At 37.1% G+C, this 24,456-nt stretch overlaps 1 protein-coding gene across 2 annotated transcripts in view; it reads right to left on the bottom strand.

The window, feature by feature from the left end:
- Window positions 1-6: 6 nt before the first annotated feature.
- kdm5bb (lysine (K)-specific demethylase 5Bb) overlaps window positions 7-24,456 on the bottom strand; it is a 33,278-nt gene continuing 8,828 nt past the window's right edge. For both annotated transcript variants that reach the window (XM_044129460.1, XM_044129468.1), the window contains 23 exons: window positions 23,899-24,036; window positions 23,692-23,785; window positions 21,891-22,009; window positions 19,942-20,100; window positions 18,024-18,143; window positions 17,773-17,931; window positions 17,466-17,647; window positions 15,952-16,114; window positions 15,753-15,872; window positions 15,135-15,329; window positions 14,849-15,030; window positions 13,254-13,378; window positions 11,945-12,095; window positions 11,753-11,867; window positions 10,671-11,026; window positions 10,232-10,370; window positions 8,886-9,065; window positions 7,697-7,858; window positions 6,013-6,498; window positions 5,844-5,928; window positions 4,172-4,380; window positions 2,284-2,553; window positions 7-977 (listed from right to left, as the gene is read on the bottom strand). In XM_044129460.1, coding sequence (XP_043985395.1) covers window positions 840-977; window positions 2,284-2,553; window positions 4,172-4,380; window positions 5,844-5,928; window positions 6,013-6,498; window positions 7,697-7,858; window positions 8,886-9,065; window positions 10,232-10,370; window positions 10,671-11,026; window positions 11,753-11,867; window positions 11,945-12,095; window positions 13,254-13,378; window positions 14,849-15,030; window positions 15,135-15,329; window positions 15,753-15,872; window positions 15,952-16,114; window positions 17,466-17,647; window positions 17,773-17,931; window positions 18,024-18,143; window positions 19,942-20,100; window positions 21,891-22,009; window positions 23,692-23,785; window positions 23,899-24,036 — 4,047 coding nt within the window. In that variant the 3' untranslated portion in view covers window positions 7-839. The remainder of the gene's footprint in view (window positions 978-2,283; window positions 2,554-4,171; window positions 4,381-5,843; window positions 5,929-6,012; window positions 6,499-7,696; window positions 7,859-8,885; window positions 9,066-10,231; window positions 10,371-10,670; window positions 11,027-11,752; window positions 11,868-11,944; window positions 12,096-13,253; window positions 13,379-14,848; window positions 15,031-15,134; window positions 15,330-15,752; window positions 15,873-15,951; window positions 16,115-17,465; window positions 17,648-17,772; window positions 17,932-18,023; window positions 18,144-19,941; window positions 20,101-21,890; window positions 22,010-23,691; window positions 23,786-23,898; window positions 24,037-24,456) is intronic.

Raw genomic sequence — 24,456 nt, 5'->3', positions numbered from 1 at the left:
CCTCTCCATAGAACAAAAGGGCTTTATTCCACAATATAAATTGTAACATCTTCACCTTTCCTCTCTATCGTATGATTGGTTACCATCCTGCGGATCTGCATGTCAGCAGCGTGTTTCGTTTATTTTAGTTTTTCCTTCGGCGAGCTCTGGAACGTCTCCGCAGCTGTAACCCGTCCACGTAACTTTCTTTACATCACATCAACATCATTGCTAAAAACACAACTGGGCAGAGATCAAGCCATCAAAGTAAAAAAAAATAAAAAATAAAATAAAATAAAATTGCTCAGATAAATAAAACCTATTCTACAAAAACAAAACATGGAATAATTATATTAAGATGCATGGACTAAACAACGAGGTTTAAAGAAAAACTAAAAGCAATTATAGTTATTTTTACCGGGGTTAATAACTTCTTTTCATTCCCCATAACTCTGTGAAACATGCAAAGAGGCTCCAAAGAAGATAAATTTTAATCCTTAGCGCTTTTTACTTGGGGTATCGTGGTGTAAGACTCCGCTGTGCCGATGAAATGCAGACCCATGCAGCACACTTAATGTCCTTTGTTTCTTTTTTCATTTAGACAACCACAAACAATTTATAAGAAAGAAAGAAATATATATATATATAATATATGTAAAAATACAAAAAAACCCTAGACATTATAGTTCTGGACGACAAGTCAAAGAGGAGATAGCACCATTGTTACAAAAGGGTCAGACAGGTGGGACTGTGTCGGGGAGGGACGGGGACCGGATCAGTGACGCTTCAGGAACGGACCAAGGACCTGCAGACTTCCCAAAAACTTTAAAAAATAAAATAAAATTAAAAATTCATTTTCTTCACTTTCTCGTCTGTCGATCGCTCAGCGAACAAGCGACACAAACGTAGTCCTCCTTCTCGGCCGTCTCCGCCGTGACGCCGACGCAGACCTGGTGGAACCACTGGTTGCATCTGCCGTCACACTGGACCCAGTCCACCTGCAGCGGCACAAGGACCAGAAACCACAGAAAAAGGGAAAAAAAAATCAGTTTTATCATAAAAAACTGTTTGATCTGGGAGGTTAAACATCCCAGGTTTTGTTGTTTGCAACTCAATCAGTTTGTGGTTTTGTCCTGAGAACATTTCCAGGGTCTTCATGCGACTTTATGAAGGAAGGAAACAAGTTGGTTTATAAGTAAAAGAATAAACATCTTTCATACAGTACAGACCAAAGGTCTGGACACAACTGTGTGTCCAAACTTTTGGTCTGTACTGTATATGTTTTATATTTTGTTTATTCTGATCAAATAAAGTTTGTGCAGCTCCTGCCTTTCATTAAAACAAACAATAATGATGGTTCAATGGTTGTATAATCAGGGTTTGAACACTTTTCCCACAATATAATTCAATAACTTATCAAGCTTTTTCAAAGTAAGTTTTCAAACTTTTTCAGGAACAAAGTTTGGAAATAAAAACAATACAAATTAACTAAAGAAGACAGTTTCAATACACTGCTATATATCACATCACTCATAATGTCTGGTGATAGTATTCTACATTAAACAATAGGGAGAAGGTCAATTAAAATAGAGTTTGAAATAATAACTATTCATTACATTGAAACAATCCAAACTAAATGTGTTAAAGTAAATTATCTTCCTGTTCAAATGAAATGCTTAAAGACAAAATACAAAAAAAGCAACAAAAAAAATAATAATAATCCTCAAATTTCAAAAATGCTCTTTGACTTCCAAAATATAAGCCAACCTTTATTTCAGTTACACAGATCAATAATTCACTGATTATTCCCGATTAGGAATGATAAATATTCACTATATTGAAACAATTCAAGAAAGTTGTATAAACATAAATTACCTTTGTGCTCAAATTACACAAAGACATATAAAGAAGATTAGAAAAAGTTACAAAAAATATATAAGTTTTTGGCATTTAGAAAATAAAATTAATTTTGATGATTGTATCTCGAAGGTTTAGACAGATTTAACTTCAGATAGTGATTAAAAAAACAAACTATTTTTTTATTAGGTGCATGAATATATCTGTTTTTAACTGTAGATAACACGATATCCAAGTTTAAGCTTTTAATCAAATGTTAGATTGCACTTTATCACAAAACTGTGCAGTCTGAATATCAAAAAACTTTCAAGATACAGAAATCATGTTCTTTCCAAACCTTGAAAGCCAAATTTAAAATCAAGCATTTTCCAGGATTTTAAGCACCTTTACACAGGATTTTAACTGGCTTCCCTCCCTTCAGTTTAAGGGATCACTTTAGAGTCTCACCTCGTCTCCTTCGGGCAGCAGACAGCTTTCAGCGGGACACACGGCCATTTCTTCGTCAGAGTCGTCGGACTGGGAGAAGTCGGAGCGCGGGGAGGATGAGGTAGAAGCCGGCCGGTGCTGCGGCTTCCTTTTATTCACCTTCTGTCTTTTGTGGGAGTGTTTTTTATCTTTCCCCCTGCTCTCTGCGTCCGGTAAACCGTCCCTCTCCAGACGCCTCTTCGCCTTCCTTTCTGAGGCCGTCATGGAGTCCATTGTGTCGTCGCTCCCGTCCTGAAAACAGAATCAGTCCCGATAAAACTCACCGAGAGCAAAACTCTGTTACACACCTGAAACTGTTAATGAGGGGAGAGGCAGACTCACTGCGAAATCACAAAATATTACCAAGTATTTTCAGTGCATTTTAAAATGCAAACGTCTTAGCACACCTGAAATAAGAAAATACTAACTTACAATTAACTTTTCAGCAAGATATAAGAGCTTGTTTTAAGTCAATAATGTTAATGCCCTTAATGTTAAGGAAAAAATATCACCACTGGCAGATTACTCCACTCATAAAATTTGAAAAATGTCTCGTTATAAGTACAATTATTTGCCAGTAGAACTAGCATTTTTTTAAATCAATATTATGGAATTATTTACTGAAAATAAGTGGCTATCTCTTGCTGAAAAGTAAGTTTAAAGTGAGTTTTGTATTATTTCTAGGGTACTAAAATATTTACATTAGAAACTACACAAAAATCCTTGGTAAAATTTTGTATTTTTGATGTGTAATCTGCAAAATTTACTTTTCCCCCCCAATAATTTAGCAAAAATTCTAAATATTACCAAATATTTTTTGATCTAATATCTAGTGCAAATATCTTAAGACACTTGAAATTATACAAAACAAACTTACAAGTAAATTTTAGGCAAGATAAAGTAGCTTGTTTTAAGTTTATCATTCCTTAATATTGATTAAAAAAACACTGGTTCCACTGGCAAATTATTTCACTTATAATGAGAGAAAATGTATTGTTAAATAAAAAATAAAAATAAACTACTTTTTTAATCAATATTGAAAAACTATTTACTTAAAACAAAGCTAGATGTGAGTTAGTTTAGCTTTAAGTCAATAATTCTTGAATATTGCTGAAAAATACTGGTTCAACTGGCCGATTATTTCAGTTATAACTTGGAGAGAAGAGACTATCTGGCAGTGGAACTAGAACTGGGTTGCTAGGTGACGGGCTGGGCCTAGTTGAGGTTGCTAGGTAACAGTGGAGTGCCTGGCCCTCACTCATGAAATAAGTGAAATAATCTACCAGTGGGAACCAGGACTTTTCCCCAATATTAAGAGATCTTTTACTCAACTCAAATCCTATATTCTTCCTGGAGATATAGGAAGATATAGGAGTAAGCTCCAATGGGAGATTATTTAATTTACACAAGATATTTTTCTCAAGTTACAAGTGAAATAATCTGCCAGTGGACCTAGTACTTTTCCATCAATATTAAGGAATTACTGACTTAAAACAAGCTGTTATTTCTTGCTGAAAAGTTAAATACTTGTAGTGTAAACAGTATGGTGGAAAATTACACAGAATTCATCATTTAAAAATCTAAAATACTTATTAAGTTTGCTATGATTTTTTGTCAGTTGTGTCAGCACTAAGCAGTTTTAAAATATCATGGAAATACCAGATGATAGATGAATGGATAGAAATAGAAGGCAAAAAGAAAATGACAGAAAGAAAGAAAAATGAACATAATAAATGCCATATTTTGTAATAAATCGTTCCCTGAGATAGGTCAGGAATTCATCAGTTTTGATAACAAAACTAATAATCTATCTATTAAAATAACAAACAGTGCTGACAGTAGCTGTATTTGCTAAGGTTGATTATTTTACCTCGTTCAGTGCCATATTTGTTCCCTGAGAGATGAACTGCACGTGTTTGCTGTGTTCTGACGGCTCCTCCTGGGCCGGCGAAGCGGCTCTGTTGGAGTGCTGGTTGTTGGCTCGGTCCAGTAGGATGTGGTACAGGCTTTGGACCTGCGGCAGCGACACCTGCAGCAGGAGCCCCTCCACCATCAGCTCCTCTAGCTCGCAGTTCAGGCCTGGAGAAACCAACAAACAGAGAGAGGTTCAACTAAATGTACAGGATTCCTCCTTTAAATCAAACTGCAGCTCTTGAGCAAACAAACAGAAAATCTAGTAAAAGTACTTTTGGTCTGTTTTCTGGTAGAGATGCACCGATCGAATGTTGATATCTGAATCAGCCCTGATATTGTAAAAAATTCTAGATTAGGTATTAGGGACAATGCCCGATCAATAAGCGCAGATCTATTTAGTCTAATTCTTTGCTTTGTGCTTCCATGTTTCATTAACTATTTTACATTATAGTCAGAATTAACTGTACTTTCTGAACCATTAAAAGAAGGTTTGTTGCATTTTATATTTACATGTTTGACCAAAATGTAAATAGTCAACTTATTGTTTTTATCAGTTTCAGCTTCTTCTTTGTTTATTTTATAATGTCTGTTCTACTCATAATTGAACAAGTTGAATTAATTAAAGTTGAGCTGCTTTTACAAGTTTAACCAATTGTGTAGTGTGCTGTACTGGTGCAAAATTTGTAAGGAATTTGTATTTCAGTACATTTATGGCTGTGTTTACAAAAAGAAACATTTTATGTCAATTAAGCTGATAAACTGTTTTGGATTGGTATCAGCCGATACTAAACCTCAGATATCAGTATCGGTATCAGAAGTAAAAAAGAAATGTGGAACCAGTTTCTAGTGTAAATATCTTAGTACACCTAAAATAAGACAAAACTAACTTACAAGTAACTTTTCAGCAAGATATAGGAGTTAGCATAGATGAAAAAGTACTAATTCCCCAGGCAGATTATTTCACTTAAAACATCAGAAAAAATCTACTGCTTTTAATGTTTTTTAATCAATGATCAAGAATTATTGACTTAAAACAAGCTTCTAAATCTTGCTGAAAAAGTATTTGTAAATTAGTTTAGTTCAGTTTAACATATCTGCACTAGAAACTATACAAAAATGACTTGGTAAGATTTTGTGTTTTAGCAGTGTGTGTCCCTTGTCCTACACACTTGAATTAAAAGATTACACTGCAAAAATTCAAAATCTTGCATTTTATTTTTGGTCTAGTTTCTAAATGCACATATTTTAGTACATTTGAAATGAGACAAAACTAACTCAGAGGTAACTTTCCACAGAGCTGTAGCGGCTTGTTTCAAATGAATAATTCCTTAATATTGATGTAACAGATCATTTTACTTATTACATGGGAAAAATGTTTTGTTATATGTGAAAAAAATCAGCTACTTTTTAAAAATCAATTTTAAGGAATCATTAACTTAAAACAAGCTCATTTATCTTGCAGAAAAGTTACTTGTAAGTCAGTTTTGTCTTATTCAAGGTGTACTAATATCTGCATTGGAAACTAGACAAAAATACATTTTAAAATGTTGTGCTTTTGCAGTGCAGTCATTTAATTAAGTGTGTAGAACAAGCTTCTGATTTGAAGCCTGAACTGAGCAAACACAGACCCTGCAGTGGGATGCATCTCTGCTCGGTGTAAAAGACGGTCTGAGCGTGGCTTGTCCTGTTCCACTCTGGAGTCAAACATGGAGCCTGAAAGAAGAAACATCAAACTAAGAATTAGCATCCGCGGCTAGCTGCTGGCTGGGACAAGAAAACGACTGACCGAAGACAGACCTGAGTGTTGTTGTGGGTGTTGTCGCAGCCCGACACCCAGTGGGTTAGTGTTGGAGGTGTTTCCGGTCTCTCCTCTAACTCCGGCAGGTTACACGTCTGTAAAATCTGCTGCGTTCGGTGCTGCCAGTTAAGAGTTCTCTCTACCACATAGTTCAGGGCGTCGCCCTCCGGCAGACGCACGCCTACGCCGTGCAGGGACGCCAGCAGGGAGAGGACCTTGCTTAGCGGGGGCTTCTCGGACCGCTGGCAGTGCGGACAGAGCCACGGCTGAGTTTCGCGCGACTCTGCCGGGTCCCTGACACACACGCTGTGGAAGGCGTCCCGGCAAAGCTCGCACTGCAGCATGGCTCCCATGGGCGCCTCCTGGCAGAAACACACCTTCAGGTCCATGCAGTCCGCTGTGGGGAGGAGCTTCGACTCGTTCGCCGCCCTGAGATTGAAGAAGGTTTCCATCTCCCTCACGCGCAGCTCCTCCAGAGTCGCCATCTGGTTGATGAAATGAGTCAGTTTTATTTCTGCACAGGTTAAATGTGACTTATTAGGCTTCCTTAAACAAGTTAGGATAGATCTACGGCCTATACAAAACATATTCATTAACATTTTTGCCCAAAGTCATTCTTAGATAAAGAAATTTCAGTCTGGTCAGTTTTGTCTATTTTGAGTCATTTTAAGGCCTCTGTCACTTTAAATCAGAATAAGCTGCTGCTGGCCACCCCGCCAACTCAAATGGCTGCAAACAGATGCACAATTATACTACTCTACATCTTTGAAAAGCATTAGTAAAGCCTCCAGCACAATCAACAAGAATACAGCAAGTGATTTCTGGATGGTAAATCGACTACAAAACACTTGTCTTTTCCTATAGCCATTGTACAGCGGTAAAACTAGCCGACCAAACATCCTGGAGCTCCATTTGGGTTGTTACGTAATGGGGCGGTTAATGGGAATGTGACTTAACATTAGGGAAGTTTGTGAATAATTTTCCGGATCATGGATTCCCTTTAAAAAATATTATCTGGCCTCTGGTTGTTGGGAAATGGACCCAAAATTAGGCCACAAACATTTTTTTTACATTCCACAAGGAGACAAGAAATCATTTGATTGAATTTAAATCTGTAATCAGCTTAGATAATATTCTGAATGTTAAACTAATATTCAGAAAACTCAAGAACTACAGATAGATTTGTTTTGTTTTATTGTACTGATGCTTCTTTTACTAAAAGAAATCTGTCACACAGAGGCTTTTTGTTTGATTAGCAATTAATGATGAAAAAATGGTACATTCTGCATTTAAGAATATTTAAGGGGAAGGAAGAAGAGAGACACCAGACCCAACAGTGCAGATGATCTGAAGAGAGTTATCAAAGCAATCTGGGCCTCCATTAGACCTCAGCTGAACCACAGGCTGACCTCTTCCATGCCACGCCGCATGAATGCAGTAACTGATACAAAAGGAGCGAAACTGATTGCATCTACTGTAGCGTGCATGGGCAAATTTTTCAGAAAAGTTATTGTTATATTCTACTTTTCTGAGAAACTTAATGTTACGTTTTTATTAGCTGTAAGCTATAGTCATCAAAATGGATAGAAATAAACACTCCAAATATTTAACTCTGTGTGTAATGCTCTATATAATACATGAATTTAACTTTTAAACAACTTCCATGTGATCTTCTGTACTCACTGCAGAGTTAGGGTCCTTGGCCTCTGAAAGAGATTTCTCCACATCGCTGAGACAGTTCAGTCGTGTGGGTTTCTTTTTATTATTTTTCAGGGATTCTTTCCCCTTCTTGGCCTTCCTCTTCGGAGAACCGACAGCTCCAGCTTCAAACCTTGGACACAGGACCTGCATTTAAAGAACATAAATAGATAAACATTAAAACTGATGACTCAAATAATAAATACCTCTGTTGTTTTTAACTTACTCTGCAAAAACACAAAATCTTGCCATGTATTTTTGATTTAGTTTCTAATATAAATATTGAAATAAGGCAAAAATAAGTAACTTTTCGGCAAGATATAGGAGCTTGTTTGAATATTAATAACTTCTTAATATTAATGAAAAAGTATTAGTTCTATTGGCAGATTATTTCAATTCTGACATGGTTAAACTATCATGTTATAAATTAAATAATCTCCCAGTGGAACTAGAACTTTTAGCCTTTAATATTGGAAAAAATGAAATGAAAACACATTATTTGATAAGTTGTGCATAAGACTGAGATGAAGGAGATTTTATCAATGCTTATGACTGTTGTCATAAAGTGTCATTTGGTAAATAATGACATTATTAATGCAAAGTTGACACTTTTAATTGACTTTTACAGCAAGTTTGAATGGAACTTTGCATTAAAAGTGTCATTATTTACTGAATAATGCAAAGTTTACACTTTTAGTGAACTTTTAATACAACTTTTAGTGCACCTTTGCATTAGAAGTGTCATTATTTATCGCATGACACTTCATGACAACAAATGCAAACATTTATAAGGACTCCTTTCATGTTCATGACAGTCTCATATCAGTCTTATGCACACCCCATCAAATAAAGTGTTATCAAAAATGGTCTTGTTCCACCGGCTGATTAAGTCACTAATAAAAAAACAACAACTTTTTTTATATCAATATGAATGAATTATTTAGCTCCTAAATCTTGCTGAAAAGTAACTTGTACTTTAGTTTTGTCTTATTTCTAAACTTAACCAAAAATACTTGGTAATATTTTGTGTTTTTGAGCTCTTCCAGAGGCTCAGATCACAAATTTCAAACCTCATCCATTCACTGCCTGACAGATTTTAAATATGGACATGGTTCAGTAAAATGTGGTAGATAAAGAAAACATTTGTATGGATTTATAATCTGTACAATAATACCTCCAGCAATGTAAGAGTCGAGTCCTTTAGAAGGAAAGTTGCGGCTGCAGATTCTTTCCACTTCTGCAAGTCTGCCATCAGAGACTCCAGCCGGTCCAACGGCTCCAGTTGCACTTGGATGGCTTGTCCTCGTAGCAGCATGTCGGAGAGGCTGTCCGCCATCAAAACGCAGCCGCTGGCCTGAAGGAAGCACAACTTTTGAGTGGAAAACTCAGAGTTTGAACACTTTTCCCACAGTAAAATTCAGACACTTCTCAAGCATTCTCAAGGTAAGTTTTCGAACTTTTCCAGCACCAACCTTTGGATATAAAAACAAAACAAATGAACTAAAAATCAGCGTTTCAATTCATTATTACATGACACAATTTATCAATGTTACTAAAAATGTCTTGTGATAGTATTCCACATTCTACAGGAGGGACAATTGAACTAAAAAATGACAAACATAACAATATCACAAAATTATACCCTATTCATCTGACTAACCAGAGAACAAAACACTAATTTAACAAAAAATATCTCCAAATTTGGGGCTGCACAGTGGTGCAGTTGGTAGAGCTGTTGCCTTGCAGCAAGAAGGTCCTGGGTTCGATTCCCGGCCGGGGATCTTTTTGCATGTTCTCCCTGTGCATGCGTGGGTTCTCTCCGGGTTCTCCGGCTTCCTCCCACAGTCCAAAAACATGACTGTCAGGTTAATTGGTTTCTCTGAATTCTCCCTAGATGCGAGTGAGTGTGTGAATGGTTGTGTGTCCTGTAAGTCTTTGTGTTGCCCTGCGACAGACTGGCGACCTGTCCAGGGTGAACCCCGCCTCTCGCCCGGGACGCAGCTGGAGAGGAACCAGCAACCCTCCCGACCCCATTAGGGATAAAGGATGTAAAGAAAATGGATGGATGGAATATCTCCAAATTTTAATAACGGTCCTTCACTTAAAACACATAAGCCAACATCTATCTCAATTACACAGATCAATAAGTCACTGATCCAAGCCAATCGTATTAACGTAAACTACTTTCGAGCTCAAACTAAACAAAGAAAAACATACAAAGAAAGTTACAAAAAAATTCTTTAAAAAATACTCTTGCCAAGTTTTCTCACATTTAGCAAATAGAAACAGTTTCGGTAATTCCAACTAATCTAAAACAAGAAAAGCTTAATCTGATTTAACTTCACACAAGTGAATGTGTGAAAATAAAATGTGTGTATCTTTTTATTCAGAGTATAAAAACATCTGGGTTCAACTGCAAGTAACATTTTCCAAGTTAGGCTTTTAATCTAACATATGAAACACTTTCCAAACCTGGAAAACGCCTAAATGAAATTCAAGTATTTTCAAGGATTTCTTCACCTGATGCTCCTCGGCTTCTTGAAGCCACTCCCGGGCTTTCCTGATGGTGTCTTTCAGCAGCAGACAGTTTGGGAGGTGAGCTGGGATTACGGAGGCCTTTTCAGCAGCAGCGCTCAGAGTCTCTATGGAGTGAGGCGGCCTGGTGATAGAAATAAAACATCATGATTTCAGGCAGATCCGTGTTATTTATTTAGCAGCAGACGATATGAATGAATGGGTTTCTGCTTCATTCATAGGATTCCTACAAAGAAAATTAAAAAGGTGCTGCAAACACAGTTTAAAACCTGAGATTTTTGTTGTTAAACTTTTGAGTAGTTGTTTTGTTCCAGGAATTATGTATCTTTCAAAAGAAATTGCATTTTTTTCGACATTAGCAGAATATGGATAGAGATTAATGGAGAAGTGGCTGCAGCCATGTATCAGGTGGTGCTGCGCTCACCTGGCCTTCAGCAGGCTGCTCGCCTTGTCCTCCCAGCTCTCCGACAGGGTGAGCTGCTCCTGGAGGCGCGCCATGGCTTTCTCCACGGACGGATGCGGTACTAAGCCGACTCCCTGGTCGATGAGTCTCCTCATGGCCTCCAAGGTGAGCGTGCTGGGCTGGGCGCTGGCCAGCTGCACGGCCTCCAGCCACCTGGCCTGCTCCAGCCGCTCCCGGAGCTGCGGCAGCTCTGGAAGGTCCACATCAAAATCAAAGCTGACGTCCAGGAGGCTCTGGATCTCTGCGACGCTGGGAGACTCCTCCACCAGGACCTTCTCGCTGTGCTGCTGGAAGTCTTCAATCCGATTCAAGAGTTCCTAAATGAAAGGAAGCATTAATTATTTTGCTTTTCGACATTTGCTTAATGATACATACCCACACACACACACAGTAGTATACAATAGTAGTACTTTCTTTAATGTTTTTTGTTTATTATTTTCTAGGGGACCCAGGCCCCCTACAGCCCCCTCATGCAGGCATCACTGCTGCCACTGGTCATAAAGTGCTTCATAAAAGTATTTATCCCCCATAAACTTCCTTCATATTTTGTCACAAACTCCAATGTATTTTATTAGAATCTTATGTAACAAGCACAAAGTGGTCAGTAATTAAAATATAAATTTTTTAAGATTTTTTTTTTTTTTTACAAATTAAAAAATGAAAAGTGTTATATGTATTTGCATTAACCCCTTCACTCTGATACCCCAGAATAAAACTCAACCTAAACCACACAGAGGACAGCAAACTTTACAATCCAAAGACCTATTTTTACTAAAGAAGAGCAGATCGATCCAAAATATCAATAATATCAATTTGGTATCAGTATAGAACTGATAATTTAGTTTCAGATTCACTCTTAAAATTTTTCTTGTTTTTGTGTTGTAGTTTATAAACTTTACCCCCCAAAAGCGTTTTGATTTGTTCTGAAATTATTATTTAAATCACAATTGTTTTACAAAAAACTGACATAAAATCCTAAAAGACATTTTTTATTTGTGACGTTAATGTAAAAAACTACAAAATGTTCCTTTTCCTTGCCGTACCTTGAGCTGAGGTGCCTGCGGGAGGCTGCAGCACAGGTTGTACAGCTGCCTCACAAAGGAGCTGAGCTCTTCCACCGTTAGCTGGCTGCGAGATTTTCCACTTCCGCACCGATACCTGGAACAACGGGGAGACTCAACTTGATAATACTGACACAGTGGAACGAACAAATGTAACTTTTATTACAATGTTACCTGGTCTGCTTCTTGCCGTTCAACAGCTGCTGAGCCACCGAGGCGCATTTCTCTGCGTCTTGAGTGACGAGCCGCAGCCGCCGCAGCAGGTCGTTGTCGGGGAACAGTCTGGTCTCTGACTCAGTGAGAAGAGAGCGAAAGACGGGCAGACCTGAGGAGAGAACGACGGGTCAGACGCCGTCTTATTAACGCCTTCACAACCCAACACTGAAATGTTTTCAGCAGGGGAATGAAACACAGCTAATATGGACTAAAAACTTTATCACAGTATTTTGTGGAACTATTTTGAGGTTAAAAGTGGCAATAATAACTATTTATTAGTTCTTTTTTTTAGTAAACTTTGTGGCTGTGACTGCATGACGCAGGAATTGTAGCCCAACAAACAAAAATACTGATATTGATTTACACATTTGTAAATCGCTTCTTTAGGACATCAGTTACATAAAAAAAAAGTGTGATCTGCATCACTAAACTGCACACAGTGATTGCATTGAATCACATTTTTACATTTATTGATATTTATTAATAGAGGACAAAACACTCCAAAATCACAAAATCTTTTTTTGTGTAGGTTTTAGTGGAAATATCTTAATGCTCTTGAAGTAAGACATAACTAACTTACAAGTAATTTTTTATCAAGATATCAGAGTTTGTTTTAAGTCAAAAACTCATTAAAAATGATGAAAGAGTTCTAGTTAAAAGTGAAATAAACTGCCAAAGGAACAAGACATTTTAAATTATAGTATGGGAAAAATATTTTGCTCCACTGGCAGAATATTCCACTTATAACTAATACGTTTTTTTTTTTAATCAATGTTAAGGAATTATTGACTTAAATCAAGCTCCTAGTTCTTGCTGAAAAAATACTTGTAAGTTAGTCTTGTTTTATTTCAACTGTATTTCAACAAAGATATTTGCAGCAGAAACTAGATTAAAATTGCCAGGATTGTTAGTTGTACTACACCGCTAAAAACAAAATTTTACCAAGATTTTGCAGTGTAGTGCAATTAACAATCATGATAATACAGACATTTTTTGGGGGGACTTCAAACATCCTTAATTGGAATTTATTGTGACAATGATAAATCAAAACTCCTATCACGATAACAAATGTATCACAATAAAAGAAAATACGATAAATGCCTAGTTTTTATCGTGGAAAATCCAGTTCCAAACAGGAAACCTCTTAAAGCAAGAATACATCATGGAAAAAAATGCAGCTAATTTAGATAATTAACACAAACAGCAGGTATCAAACCTAAATATCACAGACTATTGCTTCACTTATTTAACGTTTTGTTTTACTCACCTTTTTTCTTCTCCAGTTTGGCCTCCAGAGTCTGAGTGACACGAGAGGCCCAGTCATCATAGAGCTCGGCTCGCTGCTTCACGGCGTTCATCATGGGGAACAGGTCATCCATTGTGTATCTGTAGCTGAAGGAGCAAACACAACTCCACATTTAGCTCTGGAGCTGCAGCAGATTCATGATGCAGCAACTTTTAGAGGAAAATATATAGCTAAGGCAGTGGTTTTTAAAGCGCGGCCGCCAGGGGGAGCTAGGGAGGCCTCACAGAGTTGGATTTAAAATGAGAACAAAAAGGATAAATAAAAATTAAATGACTTTTGAAAAATACAATATAATCTGAAATTCTATCATTATTGTAAAATATAATTTAAATAACTAGTTAAAATGTTGTTAGCCAAGATCATCTTTCTGATTGGCTGCCATTCAAATTTATGAAGCTGATTCTCAATCCTGAAATGGAAAAGTTTCTGGAAAGAAAAAAGACGGAAGGAACCATCCAGCAGCCCTGCTGCAGAAAACATAGGAACTGTGGGGATTAAATAGAATTTGATGTAATGAATATAAAATACGGTATTCCTTTTTTTTTTTTTTTAAATTCATCATTTTTATTTTTTTGTTTTTTTATTTATTTATTTTTTCCCCACCAGGGGGTCTTTTGTGGGCTCTAGTGTCCCTTATTCGAAAGTAGGCTGGCAGGAAAGGGGGGAAGACATGCAGCAAACGTCGGCCGGGTCTGGGAATCGAACCCGCAACCGCCGCGTCGAGGACTGAAGGCCTCCAAATGTGGGTCGCGCTACCCTCTACGCCACCACAACACGGCCTATTCCATATTTTTAATAATCAAAAGAGGGGATTATGGTGGAAAAATTTTAAATATAGTATATTATAACACAAACCTGATAAATAGATTTGCACCTCAAAACTCATCAAAACTAAAATCAGAAGGCATGAAGCAGCACAGCTGCACTGCAAAAACTCAAAATCTTACTAAGTATTTTCGTCTAGTTACAAGTGCAAATACCTTAACACAGTTGAAATAAAACAAAACTAACTTGTAAGTAAATTTTTAGCAAGATACAACAGCTTGTTTTAAGTAAGTAATTCCTTTGATATTCATGAAAAAGGTTTAGTTCTACTGGCAGATTATTTCCTTTATAACAAGACATTCTTCCAGTGCTTTAAGTGAAATAATCTGCAAAAGGAAATGGTACTTTTTCATCTGCATTAAGGAATTGTTGACATAAAACAATATCTTGCTAAAACGTTACTTGTAATTTAGTTTTGTTGAATTTCAAATAAACTAAGACATTTGCACTAAAATCTAGACCAAAACTACTTGGTACACAAAATGAATTAAATAATTACTGAAAAGTGAATAAAAGGGAAACAAAACACTCTAAAAGTTGATGTTTAGATATTTTGTAGCATTTTCTGAGGGTTTGCTGAGGGCCAGAAGCTAACGCAGCATTGAAACGTTTGGGAATCAGTTGCTTGCTAATTTAAGCAACGGTTTCATCAGGAGGATAACTCGCCTGAAGAAGAGTGCTAACAGCGACGCTGACACAGAGAGAGAAGAAGCTTTTCCAGCAGTTCTTACTTGAGAGTGTAGTTGGAGACGGGGCAGGAGCAGAGGCTGTTGATGTGGTAGAGACAGACCAGCACACCTGGGCTGCAGGGGCAGGTGATGGCGGAAAGGTAGCAGGTGGTCCTGCACTTGGCACACTGACGCTCATCATCTTGGAGGTGATCATATTTTGCCTCCTTGCAGTTCACCACCCCCTAATGGTGTTAAAAAAATCAACAGGATATGATTTTTCATTTTAGGAAACATTAATTTTTGGCACAAAATCTGTAAGTTTTACAGAAAATGTGAACCACTGTACCATTTTCTTGACTTTGTCCCTCAGTTCCTGCTCCTCTTTGATCATGAGGGCCATGTCCTTGTGAACGGCCGAGGCCAGAACCACGTTGAGCGTTTCTGCTTTGGTGGCCATGTTGCACACCATCTCATCGTGGGAGAAGACGTTGTACCGATGCAGCAGACGATAGTGATCCACACACTGCCTGCCCAGGGGCATCTGGATGCACAACCACAAACAGACAGGTTCCAATTATCCAATAAGAAGTAACATTTATTTTAGGCAAAAAATTACTTTTAAGGCTATTTTTTACTTTACTGCACTTTTTACTTTTACTTGAGTAAAAGTAAAAACATGTTTTAACCAAAAATTCAGCAGACACACACCTTGTTAAAATTGTACAAGTTTTTTATTGAAAGAAACTAATTTGGAAACAAAAATCTTCTGCCTGATTTTTTCTTTCTCAGGAATTGTTGTCATTTTCATTCTTAAAGTACTAAAATTTTCACTTATCTTTATATATCTGAATGACTTTGACTGGGCCATTCCAGAAAATCCAACATGTTGTCTTTAAAGTTTAAGTTTTCCTTTTGTTATTTCAATTTTTTTGAAAAATAAGTATTTCTGAGTAAAGCTACATACCCAGTCCACGGTGCAGAAGTTGACCGCCTCAGCGAAGTTAAAGCCCTGATTAAAGCCGCTGTGATACGCTCTGGGAAACGTGATGACGAACTCCCCGGCGCACTGGTTGGTTCTGTAAATCTACAGCAGAGAGACGAGTTGTTGGTTTTTATTCAGGAGATGTGAAACAGACCGAGGTGATGACTAAAGCAGCGGGTACCGGGACGCCGTGCGCCATCAGAGTGTTGGGGTTCATGATGGTGACCAGTTGGTGCAGCAGGTCCGGCTGGGACTCAAACAGCTCTGGAGCCAGTTTCTTCATCACCTTCTCCAGCTGCTCGGCAGCAAAACCAGGAGCACCATACCAGGTCTTCGGTTCGCCCCTAAACATGAACAGCATCACAAATAAAGCAGCAATAAGGAAACAACACTGCAAAAACACAAAATGTTAGATTGTCTAATTTCAAGTGTAAATATGTCAGGTAACTTTATGCTAAATTTTTTAATATATTGATAAAAAGTACTTGTTCCATTGGTAGATTTTTTCGCTTATGACATGACATTTTCCCATGTCATAAGTGAAATAATCTCCCAATGGATCTAGTACTTTTTTTTTTTTATCAAAACAAAGGAATTATTTACTCAGACTCAAACTTTTTAGTCTGACTCCTATTCAGCAAGATATAGGAGTAAATAATCTCTTAATATTAGTGAAAGAGTTTTAGTATTCCACTGGTAGATGTTTTTTTTTTTTTACTTATTTCATGAACAAGGGCCAGGCATTGCACCGTTTCCTAGCAACCCCAGCCAAGTCCAGCCCGTCACCTAGCAACCCAGTTCTAGTTCCACTGGCAGATTATTTCATTTATAACACAACATTTTCCCATGTTATAACTGAAATAATCTGCCAGTGGAACTTGTACTTTTTTTTTTAGTTACTTGTTTGTTTGTCTTATTTCAAGTGTACTAACATATTTCCACTAGAAACTAGACAAAATAATTCTTGATTTGGTGTTTTTAGCAGTGTGTGTCCCATGTTCTACACACTTGAATTAAATGATTACACTACAAAGACCCTAAATTTTAGTATTTTTGTCTAATTTCTTGTGCCTCTATCTTAGTACACCTCAAAAGTAAAGATAAAAACTAATTTACAGTAACTTTTCAGCACATTTTGAGTCAATAGTTCTTTAATATTAATCAAAAATACCAGTTCTACTGACAGATTATTTCAATTATAACATGGGAAAAGGTCTCGTTATAAGTGAAACAAGACATTTTCATCAAAATGAAGAAATTATTGACTTTAAAAAACTTCTTACTGAAAAGTTACTTGTACTTTAGTTTTGTTTTATGTCAAGTATACTAAGATATATGCACTATAATCTAAACAAAAAACATATTTGTGCTGAAAATAAAGGAATGTGCTGATCTTCTGTCCAGAAAAGTTAGGACTGAAATTTTATTTCTTTTTATTCTTTTTATTGCTGCCAGGTCCCTCTTTAAAAAGAGATGGTAGATCTCAATATTTTTTTATCTGGTTATTATTATTATTATTATTATTATTATTATTATTATTATTACTTGATTTAATGTCAAGTTTGGGGTATTTTCAGATATAAAAAAACAAATATTCAATAATTTGTCTTAACTACATCTGCATTTTCAGCAAAGTTCTGAGTCTCCTTTGTCAAACTGTATTTGTGTTTTTGCAGTGTCTCCTTGTATTTGTACCAGTGCAGGTAGTTGATGGAGTAGCTCCAGTGATCCTCAATGTGCCAGCAGAACGAGGAGAAGCACATGCCAACATAAAGCCAGGGCAGCGTCATCCCGCAGATGTCAGCAGTCACATGAGTCAGAACCGATGGGTTCATCATCGCCAGATTGTTCAGATTCCAGCCACATTTGAGGTATTTCTGCAGAAGACGAAAAACACAACAAATGTGATGTTGTAACAAGTCCACTTCTTCATAATAAATTGTATAAAAGAAGAGAAATGCAATCAAAACTGCTCACAATTCCTCTGACATAAAGAGAATACCTCATCTGCTGGGGAAACCTTAAATTTTCCATTTGGGATGGGGAATCCGCTCCCAAACTCCTTGGAGGCGATATCAGCTCCATACTCCACGGTAACGTCCTCCTCGATGGCTCCAACCAGGCGCCAGAACTCTTTCTCCACCAGCTCCATGGGTACCATCTATCACCAGCACCAGAGGGATGAAATCTGAATTTAAAAAGGCTTAAAGCAACACAGACGAGGATGTTTATGTAGGAAAATACACGACTTACATGAACCGGCATGTTGAAGTAGTCAGATTTGAATGCATCTGCCATTTGGCCGAACGCACGCAGAGAATAGTCCCTGTGTGCCTGTTCAAACCCGAACGCCTCGTGAGGTTTGCTGCATTCCTGCAGGTGCAATTAAATACTGGTTTTATGTTTACATCCTACATATGTAACACAGCAATATAAAAACTTTAACCTTTTGAATGCCTCTCAGAATAAGATGGAAACTCCATGCTGCAAAAACACAAATTGTCACCATGTACTTTTGGTCCAGTTTCTAATGCATATGTTTTATTACACCTGAAATTAGATGAAAGCGCCATACATGTAACTTTCCAGGAAGATATAGGACTTTGTTTTAAGTCAATAATTTCTTAACATGGCTGCACAGTGGCGCAGTTGGTAGAGCTGTTGCCTTGCAGCAAGAAGGTCCTGGGTTCGATTCCTGGCCCGGGGTCTTTCTGCATGGAGTTTGCATGTTCTCCCTGTGCATGCGTGGGTTCTCTCCGGGTTCTCCCGCTTCCTCCCACAGTCCAAAAACATGACTGTCAGGTTAATTGGTCTCTCTAAATTCTCCTTAGGTGTGTGTGTGTGTGTGAATGGTTGTGTGTCTTGTATGTCTCTGTGTTGCCCTGAGACAGACTGGCGACCTGTCCAGGGTGAACCCCGCCTCTCGCCCGGGACGCAGCTGGAGAGGAACCAGCAACCCTCCTGACCCCATTAGGGACGAAGGGTGTAAAGAAAATGGATGGATGGATGGATTTCTTAACACTGAAGAAAAAGTACTGGTTTTCTTGTTGTAAGTGAAATAATCATTTGATTCTTTTAATACTTTTTATCAATACTTGGGAATCATTAACTTAAAACAAGCTCCTTTATATTGCTGGAAAGTTACTTGAAAGTTATTTTGTCTTATTTCAAGTGCAATAAGATATTTGCATGAGAAACTAGACCAAAAGTACTTGGTAAGATTTTGTGTTTTTGCAGTGAAACTGAGGCTGAATCAACATTTCGTTCACTTTTTCCTCAGTAAAATTCAAGAACTTTTCAAACATTTTCAAGGTAAGTTTTGAGAATTTTCCAGCATTACACTTTTGGATTACACTATTATTAATCATGTCTTGTGATAATATCTGACATGTTACAGCAGGAACAATGTAACAAAATTTTATGCCTCACATAAATTCATATTGGTCATTCTAACTGACCTAAAACAAAATAAGTTTAGTCCGATTTCACTTCAGACAGTGAGAGGAAAAAGTGTTTTTTAATTAAATATATGAAAATATTAGCTTTCAAATGTAAGTAACACCGTCAAAATTTAGGCTATTCAAACAATGGACTTTATAACAAAACTGTGCAGTCAGTTTTTCAGGGCTGCAAATGTTACATGATCTTTTGAAAAAAAAATCTCATAGAAAACGTGTTCTTAAGTTTAAAGAATTTTTAGGTTTAAAAACAAATAATAAAGTGTAATAAAGCAAATGGATACATTTTCTTTTATGGGAGGTTGACATTTGTCATAAATGCCATAAAAAATGAAACCTAAAACCTATGCTGTGAGCGCCTGAAGTCAAAGTCAAAATTCTTGTTTGGCTCAAAATAGTGAACTATAAACTGCGACTGATTCTGAAAAATGCACACAGTTTCCAAAAAGTTTCTAAATAAGTATTACTGGTTGTTTTGGAGTCATTCTTATCTAGTGACATTATTCCATTAAAAATATCTGAAAAACAGCTAAAACCTGCATTTATTAATCAAATATCTTTCTTTAAATACATCAGTTGGTTCTTTATTACTTTTGCCTCCTAACATATAAACATGTTGCTACATGGTAAAGTAACTTTATCTTACATTTCCACTTTGTTTCAGGTCTGTTTTATATAAACAGTGTATTGACATCATGTGCAGTTTGTGTCACCTGAGCCAGACACTTGGGGCACCTCCAGTCTCCTTTGGGGACGTCGTGCAGCGGGGGGATCAGACAGTAGGTGTGGTAGCTGTCGTCACAGCCGTCACACAGCAGCAGCCGTTCCTCGTCGCCTCCACTCCCACACACCAGACACACCACCAGATCCACCTGGGAGACAAAGGCAGATGTATCAACTGAAAACAAAACAAAACAAAAAAGAAAGAAAGAAACATCTGCTGAACTTCGGAACAAACTTCCAGAAAACTGTAAAACAGCCAAAACGCTGACTTCCTTTAAATCTCAACTAAAAACCCACTTGTTTAGAGTTGTTTTTGAAAGCTAATCACCGTAATTTCCGGACTATAGAGCGCACCTGATTATAAGCCGCACCCCCTACATTTTTAAATGAAACACTTTTTGTACATACATAAGCCGCACCGGTGTATAAGCCGCATGTGTCTACATTGAAACATGAGATATTTACAAAGAAAGACGATACACAGAAAGTGTTTTTAAAGTTTTAATAATATGCTGTAGCTTTTCTTTCTGAACAGCAGCAATATAGCAAAACAACACTAACAGGGCTGGTTTAAATAACATACGGTTAAAAGTCACGGAGAGCCGTCATCCTCTTCCTCCTGTGCACTGAAACCATGGAAGTGTTCTTCCTCAGTGTCTGTTTCCTTCTTTATCGGCCAGCTCGATTGGTTTTAACTTGAAAGCTGCATCATATGTATTTCTTCTTGCATTCTCCACGATGAGGGTCTGTTCAAGCTAATTTTATTCATGCACAAAGCACGATGTTACATTAGTCTTCCTCTACAGATATATTCCAGGTGTCTCACTCTTACCTTTTCTGCTCCAGCGCCCCTACTGGCCATTAGAAAAAATTCATAAATAAGCCGCATCGTTGTATAAGCAGCAGGGTCGAAAGCCTGAGACAAAAGTCGCGGCTTATAGTCCGGAAATTACGGCTATTACAAATTTATTGGTGGAATCTGACTTAATGTTCTGTTCTGATTGTTGATTCTATGTTGCATTGTGTTTCTGTGTTTGATTTGATGTAAAGCACTTTGAAATGCCTTGCTGCTGAAATGTGCTATACAAATAAAATTTGATTGATTGATTGATTGATTGATAAGCAGGCTTTTCAGAGATGAGACATTACAGAGTTTACTTTGGTCCATTCAGATCCACAGCAGCTTAAAGCCGGAAGGTTTGAAACGTCTCACTTCGTTTTTAAATGGAAATTCTCTTCAACAACTGAGCAGATCAGCTGCACAATGAGACAATTTTAAGAGATCTGCATGTAATTCATCATATGTTCAAAGTTCACATAAATAAACGGACGGATGCTTTAGATTTTGGTTCCATAGTCAGTAGTAACTGATTCTGGAAAATACTTAAATTCTGAACATTTCTGGACTTTTCCTGGCAGGATCAGAGAAGTAGAACCATAAAGGAAGCAGCAGTAGCAGTTTTAGAAGTAAACTATAAAACATGTTTTTTTTTCCCATATGGGGAAAAAAACAGCTATAATGAAGTGAGCGGAGCTCAGCACCCTCTGACTGTGACGTCAGTACTGGGAGGATTTTGAAACGGCTGGTTTTTCAGAAACCAAAAGAAAATTTTTTCACTGTTTCTAGGAGGAATAAAGACCCAAATAAAAGTACAAAAACATCCAAAAAGGGAATTTTGCACAATAGTTCCCATTTAATAATGGTACAATGATGAATGGCTTTTTATGAATAATTTTAATTGCGACATTTCCATTTCCAAACCAGAGCTGTTGAACCTCTGAGCTTTGACAGAATTCGTATATCTACAGAGGAATAATAGTGAACGTTTCCTTCATGAGGCGACTGATGAACGCTGATATCTGACGTTCAATTGAAGCTTTCATCATCATCAATTATTCAGCGATTGAACTTCTCAAGGCTCAGGATGTTTCTACTTACTGGACTCGGAGGAATGAGAGGAATCATCTTCTTGTAGCGGGACTTGAATTTGTCTGTTTCCATTATTGGTTCCTTAAACTCGACTGGTTCCTGTTTCACTAGAATGGGAATTGGTTTTTCTGCAAGGCAGTAAGAAAACTCAACGTTACAAAGAGCAGGTTTCATGTTTCACATATAAATTCACTTCAGTTCTTCATTTGCAAGCTGTAACTTAAAATCTGATTGAAAAAAATCGTTCTTAGTGTGTATGTCTATTTCATAGTAAATTATACTGATCCTGTTACATTTTGGGAAGTAGAAGTTCCCTGTCAGTCATTTCTGAATGTTCTTGTAAAATATAATCATATTTAGTCCTGGGTTCATACATTTTTCCCACAGTAAAATTCAAGCACTTTTCAAGGTAAGTTTTCAAACTTTTCCAGAACCAAACCATGGAGATAAAAGCAATACAAATGACTAAATAAGACAGTTTAAATTCACTATAGAATAATATTTATTATTGGTATTAATAATACCTGGTCATAATATTCTACATTCTGCAGCAGAGATGATGTAAATTAATATATAATTAGGAATAAAAAAGTGTAAATAATATTTACAAAAAGTGTTAATGTAAAGGATCTGGCTGCTCAAATTAAATGATAAAACACAATGTAGAAAAATGGTTTTAAATTTTTATTTTTATTTTAATGTTCTCTCTAAGTTTTCTGGGATTTAGCAAACAGAAATAATTTTGGGTATCATAGCTGACCTAAAAAAAAGAGAGAGAAGTTTAATCAGATTTAACTTCAGAGAGTGAAAAAAAAAGTGTCAGTCTTTTTAATCAGTCTATGAAAATATTTGTCTTGAACTGTGAGTGAGGTTTTTAATCAAATGTTTGATTGCATTGTATTGCAAAACTCTGCAGTTTCAAGGACTTTATAGATAAATCAAGCACTTTCCAAACCTTGAAAACACCTCATTTAAATTCAATCATTTTCAAGGATATCAAGCACCTGCTAATAAATCAGAATATCGTTTCTGGTGTGGCTCGATTGTCAGATTAAAAGTACGCTTTGAAAATAACAACCTTTAAGCAAGTATTAAATACTTTTCAATAAGTTTATGTATTTACTTTGTCATTTTTATAATATTCTGATCTTAAATGTTAAAGTTTCATTAGCTGGAAGCAGAAAATCACCATAAATAACAGAGATAAAGCTTTATGTAATTTATCTATATTATGTGTTTCACTTTGTGACGGAGTTACTGGAAAAAGCCAACTATTAAATAATCAAATTTATTGAATATGAATGTAGGTAATTTTCATATAAAATGTTTTTTATTTTTTTACATATTTGTTAAAATTGTCACCAGTTTAACATGAGACAGACAGTCTGTGAAAAGATCGACCTCCTCTCTGAGCTACTATTGCCGTCTGAAGAAATGCTCCGCTCCCGAACAAAAACAAACAATCAGAGCAAAGAGGAGGGTCTTAGCGCTGTCAATCATACTCATGTAATCGCTGCTAATTGTGCTAATGGTGGAGAAACAACTTACAGTTACAGGTAGACTGTTTATCTGACATCATCAGTGGCCATGCTAACTAGCAGTAGCATTCATAACAGGCTATGCTAGCTCTAATTGGTTGTTTCTAGATTGCACTGGGAACACTGGGAGCAGGCAGAGGAGCTTACCTGTCTCATGACATAATGACAGTTTTAACAAACATGTAAAGTACATATTTTTTTATATGTTACCTACTGCAACTTTAAATCAGTTCCATGCTTTACTTTTTGCCATCTGAGATGAAGAGTCTGACCTGGTTCTTGCTTTACGACAATAGAGCCCATCCTCCTCCTCAGATTGGGCTTGCTATCCGCCATCTCACCTGGCTCAGTCTTCACACAGGTAGTCTGCACCAGCACAGAACAAGAAGTGAAACTAGAGGCAACCTCAAACAGTAAAAAAACACTGTGAAGCTATTCTTGGAACCTGCGGCGAAAAGTGAAGCCGCAGCGACTCTCACCTCGATCTTCATGCGCTTGGCTCTGCGAGCGCTTGGGCAAACATCAGGCGGGGGGGCCGGCGCTCTCTGAATCGGCTCCTGCAGCTTGGGCTCTTCGCCGCTCATCTTCTCCGCCGACTGGTCGGGTTTCTGGACACACTGGGGGAAACAGAGTCGGTTTAAAACCCAAACCTGCTGCCTATGAGCAGGGATTTGCATGTTTGACAGGAAATACCTGACATGGGGAAGTTATAAATACGGACAGAACGGGATACAAGTCAGAAGATACTGGGAGGATATCGCTAATAAGAGTCTATGCACTGCAAAAACACAAACTCTTACCAAGACGTTTTGGTCCAGTTTCTAGTTCAACTATTTTAGTACACTTGAAATAAGACAAAACTAATTTAAAAGTAACTTTTCAGAAAGAAATAAGAGCTTGTTTTAAGTGAAAAAAATTCCTTAATATTGATGGAAAAGTGCTAGTTCCACTGGAAGATTACTTCATTTATAACATGGGAAATTGTCTTGTTATAATAGAAATAATCTGCCGGTGAAAGTAGTACTTTTTTCATCACT

This window comes from Gambusia affinis, linkage group LG01, assembly GCF_019740435.1.
Source record: "Gambusia affinis linkage group LG01, SWU_Gaff_1.0, whole genome shotgun sequence".
In the NCBI taxonomy this organism is placed as follows: domain Eukaryota; kingdom Metazoa; phylum Chordata; class Actinopteri; order Cyprinodontiformes; family Poeciliidae; genus Gambusia; species Gambusia affinis.
This window is presented reverse-complemented; position numbering and strand designations above follow the sequence as displayed.